General features: G+C 42.3%; 1 protein-coding gene across 4 annotated transcripts in view; it reads right to left on the minus strand.

The window, feature by feature from the left end:
* The window catches only part of rsu1 (Ras suppressor protein 1), an 86,132-nt gene extending 78,219 nt beyond the window's left edge, over positions 1-7,913 (minus strand). For all 4 annotated transcript variants that reach the window (XM_088282993.1, XM_088282990.1, XM_088282991.1 and 1 more), the window contains exons 1-2: positions 7,772-7,913; positions 7,508-7,618 (exon numbers count right to left, since the gene is read on the minus strand). In XM_088282993.1, the coding sequence (XP_088139119.1) occupies positions 7,508-7,618; positions 7,772-7,895 (235 nt within the window). In that variant the 5' untranslated portion in view covers positions 7,896-7,913. The remainder of the gene's footprint in view (positions 1-7,507; positions 7,619-7,771) is intronic.
* Positions 7,914-8,973: the final 1,060 nt, after the last annotated feature.

Here is an 8,973-nt window from a genome sequence, read left to right on the forward strand (position 1 = left end):
GTTTGTGGTGCCTGGACAAACGGATGACATAATTCTGGGTAGTAATGCCATCAAGAAGATTCTTCAGCTGATGAGGAGGACTGACAGCAACTGGCGACTCATATCTGAGCCCAGTAGTGCCATTGATGAGGACTCCCACCACTTCTTCTCACTCCTTTCCAACACAGAGAAATGGAGAGGTATGAATGTGCCTGACAAAGTTGGCACTCTGAAGTTACGTCAATGTGTGATGCTGCAACCGAATAGTGAACACCTTGTTTGGGCTAAGCTTCCTGCCTCCGCACCGATGTCGATCGGCAGCACAGTCATGATTTCGCAGCCTCCTCATTCACCTTTGATGCTTCTCACACACGCCCATTAAAGAAGATTCCTGATTTTTAGTACAGTATCCATTGTGTAAAGACTCAATTAACCTTCCTTGAGTCAAAGGTGAAACTCAGGATCAGGAAATCTTCACTAAGTTATAGTTAAAGTAATGAGCAAAAAAGGGTTTGATGTAAAAGGAGGAGACATTTTGCTTTGAATAGTACTGTTTGTGGGATTTTTTTTCTTTCTGATGTTGCATGTGATGTAATTGCGTATGTTTTTTAATTGTTTACTGTTGTGGATCGCAGGACAGCGATCATATGTATGCTCATGTATTTTGCTCCCGTTGTCCATGTGCCTTTTTTTTTTTAACAGATTTTGTTTTATTGAGTTAATGTCCAGTTATAGCTGACTCCCTCCCATCCATGCACAGTGTCAGCCCTGTGCAGCAGTGTATGTTCACATACTAGACTTTAGATAGTATCGTCTCTGCATGAATATTTATCACACTTAATATCACTATTGTATTATAACGGTTTGTTTTATTTAGAAAAAAATACAAGCGGGGGGGGATTTTTAAAAAAATTCATAGCCTATGTCCTATCATACGTGTTGTGGCATCTTTGTATTAAAACATATGACATTCGGTAACTAACACATACCTATCATGTCATGAGAACACTTGACATGTGCAATAGAAATGCACAATGTAATATTTATAACTACTGATTCATTGCATAGTTACCCTGTTATAGATTGTGTGTATGCACTCATGTAAACATTGAAAATGTGTAGTGATTCTGTTAGTTTTTTATTTTTACTATTGATAAGCTTGTTGATATTTTGCAAGGATTTAAGTTTCCGTTTGAATTCTGACATTTAACCCGATAAACTATCATACTGTTCACGTGTAAGAAATTAGCAAATTACTGTGTGGTAGATGAAAATTAATTCATGGGTCTTGTTAACGCCCAGGATTCCTCATCTATATGAAGTACTTGAATCCACACAGCCTTGAGATGGCATATATGTTTGTTCTGGGGAAAAAAGTGGGAAAATGTATGAGTTTGTTTAAAAAGTGATATTTCTACTCCAAGTCAAACTTTTTGCAGTATATTTAAAGAAGGATTTGATGGAATGTCGCGGACAAAGAGACTTGCACAGGATGATCACTTCACACTTGGATTTGGCTATAACTCCCAAAAGATATCATTTAGACTCCTGTTCATACTGTATGCAGACAAAAAAAATAAACCACATTGAGGGATTAAAAAAAGAAAAAAAAAAAAAAATTTTAAGCCCTTTGAGACTGTCTGTGATTAAGGGCTATACAAATAAAATTGACTTGACAATTGACTTGACATTGGACCAACTCAATCAAGGTGCAGATCAAGGAAGATTTTGGTTGGCAGAGTTATTGCTTCGTTGTGGGGTGATCGATGGCTTCCAGTGAAAGTCATCAACCCCTCCAGTGAACAAGTGATGTTGAAGAGGAACTCAAAACTGGCAGATGTGTTTCCTTGCATCGCTGTTGAAGATCTGTCTCAGCCTGATAACATCCAAGTTCTCTCTCAGTCTGTCACTAAGGCTGCAAAGCCAAAGTCCAAGGAAGAAATTAGGTTCGCATTGGACAAGCTCGGACTGCACGATCTGGATCTGGATGAGTGTGCTGTGTCTGACATGTGGAGGGACCGACTTTTCCAAATCATTGAAAGACATGAGTCTATCTTTTCACGAAACAGGATGGACTGTGGGGAGGCATCTGACTTTGTGCACAAAATACACCTAGTGGATGAGAGACCATTCCGCCTACCTTATCGGAGAGTGCCGCCGAGTCAGTACGAGAAGCTGAGGATCGCTCTCAATGAGATGGAAGAGAAGGGAATAATTCGAAAGTCTACCAGTGAGTATGCATCTCCCTTGGTTCTTGTGTGGAAGAAGAATGGAGATTTGCGCATTTGCACAGATTTCAGGTGGCTCAATGCGAGGACACTGCGTGATGCACACCCGCTGCCTCATCAAGCTGATGCCCTTGCTGCACTTGGGGGGAATGTCTTCTTCTCCACCATGGACCTCACATCAGGGTTCTACAACGTACCCTTGTTTGAGGATCACAAGAAGTACACGGCTTTTTCGTCTCCCTTTGGCCTGCATGAATACAACCGGATGCCGCAAGGTCTATCAAACAGTCCAGCCACATTCATGCGGATGATGCTTTCCATCTTTGGGGACGAGAATTTCACTAGCCTCTTGTGCTATCTTGACGACCTGATGGTCTTTGGTCCGACAGAACAGATGGCGCTTGAGCGGTTGGAGTTAGTTTTCTCCCACTTGAAGAACCATAATCTTAGGCTCGCGCCAAAGAAGTGCCACTTTCTTCGGAGATCAGTGAAGTTTCTCGGCCATGTCATCTCCGAGTCGGGTGTGCAGACAGACCCTGGGAAAGTCGAGGCCATAAACCAAGTGCAGGTGTCCGACTTGATGGACAGTGATGGCGTCACTCCCTCACAGAAGAGGATCCGATCTTTTTTGGGCATGGTGTTGTATTATCAACATTTTATTGAAGATTGTTCCATAAAGGCCAGACCCCTTTTCAAACTTCTTTCGGGCCAAAGAACTGGTCGTAAAGCCAAACGAGGGGCGAGATCGGCATTGAACGCTTCGAGTCATGTGAAGTTAACAGCACAAGACTGGACTGCTAAGTGTCTGGAAGCCTTTGAGACCTTGAAGCACGACTTGTCACACAGTGTGACATTGGCCCATCCTGACTTTGGGAAGCCTTTCATCCTTGCAGTCGATGCTTCATTTGATGGCATTGGAGCCGTTCTTTCCCAGCTCCAACCTGATGAGAAGGTTGCAAGACCGGTGGCTTTTGCTAGCAAGACACTATCGCGAGCCCAGTTGAACTACCCAGCGCACAGGCTTGAATTTCTTGCTTTGAAGTGGGCCATATGTGACAAGTTCCCCCACTGGCTTAAAGGTAGACACTTCACTGCGTGGTCTGACAACAACCCCTTGACCTATATTCTGACGAAGCCCAGGCTGGATGCCTGCGAACAGAGATGGGTGTCAAAGCTGGCAGCATATGACTTTGACTTGAAGTACGTTCCAGGACCCAAGAACACGGTGGCTGACGCCCTGAGCCGTGAACCCTTTGTCCAGTCTTGCGTGAGTCATCGTCTGGTGAAAGAACCCTATCTGTCCTTGTTGGAAGAAGTCAAAGGAGTTGTTAATGACACTGTACAGGATGCCTTCCGTTTGACCACCAACTGCCAGGTTGTCCACACTGCTGGGGGTGTTGCCGAAGAAGAAGCTCCCCAAGGGCAAGTTCCCTATCAGTCGCCCGGCTGTGCTATTTGAGGAGGTGTCTGCTGTTTTGGATGCCCAGCAAACTGGCGGTGTCTCCTGGCTACCCGGCGCAACCCCGTCGTCATTACAGTTGCCAGAAGAGGATCCTTCTGTTGCCATCCCCTACAGCCAGTTACGCAATCTGCAGCAGCAAGATGCTACGTTGAGCAGAGTGCTCTTTTATGTTCAGCGGCATAAGAGACCCAATGCACGAGAAAGAGCTGACGAGTCTCGCTGTGTGCTTGTGTTGTTGAGGCACTGGAAGAAGTTGAAGGTTCGTGATGGGACTCTTTACAGAGTGAGGAGGGACCGCCACATGAACCGGAAGGTATTTCAGTTTTGCAAGGTGTTCATGACGCGGCTGGTCATCAGGGCTGTTCGAGAACACTCTCTCTGGCTAGTGAACGGTTCTTCTGGACTGGGATGGAGAAGGACATTGTGAGACACATAAAGCAGTGCCAGAGATGCATCCTGGGTAAGAACCTGAACCAAACGCCCGAGCACCACTCGAGAGCATCCATACTTCTTTCCCAATGGAGCTGGTGTGCATTGATTTCTGGACAGCGGAGTCTGGTGACAAGAAGACCACTGATGTCCTTGTTGTGACGGACCATTTCTCAAAGTTGGCACTCGCCTTCCCCTGCAGGAACCAGTCAGCAAAGCAAGTTGCCCGCTGCTTGTGGGACAAATTCTTCTGTGTCTATGGGTTCCCTACAAGGATCCATTCGGATCAGGGGGCTAACTTTGAGAGTAGGCTCATCAAGGACCTTCTTGAGATGGCAGGCGTGCACAAGTCCCACACGACACTGTATCATCCAATGGGCAACGGTATTGCCGAAAGATTCAACAGAACCCTGGGAGGCATGATCCGGACGCTTCCCCCAAACTCGAAGTCCAGATGGCCTCAGATAAAGATAAAGATAAAGATGTCCTTTATTAGTCCCACAATGGGGAAATTTGAAGTGTTACAGCAGCAAAGATATAGATGCATGCTGAACATGTTGACATTCTGCTATAACTGCACAGTGCACGAGACCACAGGCTTTGCACCGTTCTACTTGATGTTTGGACGAGTCCCTCGTTTGCCTGTTGACATTATGTTCCATCATGTTTTGGAGAATACCACTGTTGTCAGCCACAATGAATTTGTGAACTGCTTGAGGAGAGACCTCAATGTGGCCGCAAAGATTGCTCAACAACATGCAGTCAAAGAACAGACCCGCCACGCCCAGATTTACAACCGCCGAGTAAAAGGGCTACATTTGGCTGTGGGTGACAGGGTGCTGCTGGCCAGCCGAGGTGAGAGGGGCAAGAAGAAAGTTGCGGATCGTTGGGATTCAACCCCTTATGATGTGGTGTCTGTGAGGCCATCGATCAATGTGTACAGGATCCGTGATGGAGACACTGGTCGGGAGAAAGTTGTACACAGGAACTTACTACTACCAGTTGACTTCCTAACGTTCCCGGGGCGGATGGAGCACCAATTGTCTTCAGAAGAGTCACAGGTGGAAGCACACGATGGGAGTGCCAGGAGTTCCAATCTTGATGAGCAGGAGGATGCTCAAGTGCGCACTGAGAACTGGCTCATGCAGTCACCAGTTCAGGCAGTGGCGGAACATGAGTGCTTCTCAGGAGAAGAGGACTCTGATGATCCCTGTCAGGAGGATGTCACTGAGGGACTCCAGTCAGCAGAACTGCCTCACAGATTCCGTACTGAATCGGAATTCAGCCACGACACTCATGCACATATGACTTTAAACTCACCCGTTGCCTTGAATGACCCAGCCCCAGTTGAAATTGAGCTAGAGGAAGTAGTTTGCACACAACCACATGACATGCAGGGCTCTGTGACTTTCACAAGGTGTGGTAGGACAGTTAAGCCCCCTGATAGGCTTAGATGTGAGATGTCTTGCCAAAGAGTAGGGATGCCAGCATTAGTATGGGTTTAGTGTGACCATTGGATATTTGTATGACTGTTTTTATTTTTCTTGATTGCTACTGCTATTTATTTTAGTAACTGGTTTGATGTTGTTTATGACTAGGAACGACGGTCTCTGTTAACGGGTGTGAATAGGTGCAGTTATGTGAAATGTAAATGGCATTTCTAATTGTCTGTGATGGGAATGGGGTTTAGAACCACCCTGTTCTTCCGCACTTCTTAAGGAAGGATTTCTGATATTGACACTTTTGTGCATTGTTGCCCGGCAACCACAATTTTTTTTCTGCTCGTCCTTTCATTGTCTTTATGTATGTTGCCTCACTTCCGCATAATTTAAGGGGGGTGTATGTAACGGAGTAAATATATACATTGTTAAATGATGGCGGAAGTGACGCAATGGCACACAATGTGGCACCTGCATCCCGCGTAGCGTCAGTTAGAGCTACGAGGATTGCAGAGTGGTAAGTCGCATCTCGTTGCTCGTCCAACAAATGCACATTATTATTATGATTTGGTTCGTTTATGTTGCTGTGGTGCGCTCAAGTAGTTCAGTTGATTGTCATGAGCCCACATCGATTCTTGTACTGTTGTAAAAGTAACATTTTGTCAACTTCTGTTAAATTTATTTGTAAACACGTGTGTTGTGCAGATTATCTTGAGATGGTTGCGACTTCACTCTTGCTCTTGCCACATTGTGTTGCAGGTAATGTGATTTTATTTTCTGTTTTATTGTATCTTGTTTTTATTGTCGTGTTTTTCATTTATTTGAGTGTATTTGCGCCAGCCTGCAGTTAAGCGCTGCCGCCATTTGCGATGTGACGTCGTCACGTTCTGCTACGTGTCTGCTACGTGCGATGCATTCAGGGTCACTCTGTAAATGAGAGTGAATATCTTCTTTTTCCTTTTCTTACTGTAAATAGTCATAGATTTGTATTCCCAGGAAGGTTGGATGTTATTGTATTCTAGTTAAAACACTATACGATCACACTTGTAATAAGTACTTTGTTTGGTTTTATAGAGTCAGATTTAATTTGTTTGTGTTGTCAGTGAGTTAGAGCTACGAGGATTGCAGAGTGATTATCTTGAGATGGTTGCGACTTCACTCTTGCTCTTGCCACATTGTGTTGCAGAATTAAATTAAAGAAACTATCCCAAAATCCACCTGAGTGTCCGTGGTGTATCGGAGCGACAGCGACGTGGTGCTGCAAATCGCCACAAAAGGAGTGGCCCGTCACATATATATACACACACACACACATATACATATACATATATATATATATATATATATATACATATATATATATATATATATATACATACATACATATATATATATACATACATACATATATATATATATATACATACATATATATACATACATACATACATATATATATAGACATACATATATATAGACATACATACATATATATAGACATACATACATATATATAGACATACATATATATAGACATACATACATATATATAGACATACATATATATAGACATACATACATATATATAGACATACATACATATATATAGACATACATATATATAGACATACATACATATATATAGACATACATACATATATATAGACATACATATATATATATATATATATATATTTAATAGAGCATTTCATTATGGTCTGCAAAATGTTTAACTATTCAAGTACTGATTATGATTACTGTCAAATATTGTTAATTAAGCGTACAACGATTATAAAAAAAATTCAATGTATTTCTCAGGAATAAAACTAACCTTGATTTGTTTAACCTTTACAGTCCAGAGTCGCTCTTTTGCCCTTAAATTTCAAGGGCGTCGTCGGAACAGAGACCGTAATTTATTTGTGGTTAATCACTTCACGATGGACTTGCAAAGTAAACAAATGCATTCTTACAGAGTCCGGGTATATCCAGCATGTTCGAAATGCCTCTGTCACACATTTCAACGTCTGGAAGGTTCTTCTCCCGACTTTCATCCACTATCTTCTTCAATGACTTTGACATTTCTGAAAGGGGCAAAAAAGAAAATAACGGTTTCACAATAGTTAGTCAAATGTCATGCTAGCTCACGCTCAAAACGAAAAAAAAACGAACAAAAAAAACACAATTTAACGAAATACAACCGAGGCAATACAACGCATAGGAATTACGAAACTTACCGTTGATAAATATGGGAATTAAAAAGTTTTTTAATGGCGTCACACACCAGCTGCAACTTTCTTGAAGAAGAAAATCACCATACCAAAAAAGGATCTCGCATGCGACAAATGATCTTCTTCCCATACTGTTGTGGCAGGCATAACGCGGGGAAAACGTATGCTGCCCTCCACAGGAGAGAACGCAGACATACAGTCCCACCGGAGTATTTTTTTTTTTTCAAATAACCTTTGTTCACAAAATTCAATATATAAAAATCACAATGGGAGAATACAAAAACATTTGTGTTTGTGCATTAAGTCCATTGAAATTCCAGTTGAGAAAACAAAACAACAACAAAGAAAAAAAGAACAGCATAGAACACAAGGCAGTTTCCATGTCACCATAAGCCATTTCCATTTACAATCAATATTTTTCATGTACTGTCTTCAAACAAACAATTCGAAAGTTCATAATCAATTCCCAGTACTCAATTCCATTTTAAATAAATTGAGGTGTGTTTTGCTCTGCAATTTACTTTTATGAATGTGGTATTTACCCAAAATTATCTCAATATGGCAGAGCCCAAGCATTGTTGTTGGTAGTTCGAATACGCCATGAAGATTGTTGGTAGTTCGATTACACCATGAAGAATTTGTCCTCCCACCAGAGATCCTATTCGGGACACGCAAGGGAATCGAGAAGGGTCTGGTGTCGGTACTAGTGTAAGGAATAGGGTTATCTGTTGTGTGTTCTTGTGTTGACATTTGTGTTTCTCTTGAGTTGTGTTGTGTCCGATATCAGTGATTGCATCGCGCGACTCACTGGACGAGATATGTGTGCGAGAGGAGAGAGACAGGAGCGTGTGATCCGTTGAAAATGACGGTGCGAGTTGCCAGGTATTTTGATCGTTTATGGCCAACAGAGCCGTTTTTGTAAGAATAAAAAGTCAAGAACTGAATAGAAGTCTGACGTGTGTGTTTTAAAGACGCTCCAATATATTTATGGATTATATTTCTTTGACTCTTTGTCACCCCTGTTTGTTACATTTGTATGTTCTGAGTTACTAAATAATAAAAATAATAAAGTACAATTACAGATACTTTTGCGAGGATCAACCTTTTTTTGTCCTCTGCGTGCCTGTCGAAGACGTCATGTCAATGTTCCAATGTTCCGTTGCATTGGGAATCAGACTGGTTCAGGGTCGGAGAGAAAACATCGAATT

This window comes from Idiotropiscis lumnitzeri, chromosome 19, assembly GCF_059441095.1.
Source record: "Idiotropiscis lumnitzeri isolate Australia: NSW breed Sydney's pygmy pipehorse chromosome 19, RoL_Ilum_1.0, whole genome shotgun sequence".
Classification (NCBI taxonomy): Eukaryota; Metazoa; Chordata; class Actinopteri; order Syngnathiformes; family Syngnathidae; genus Idiotropiscis; species Idiotropiscis lumnitzeri.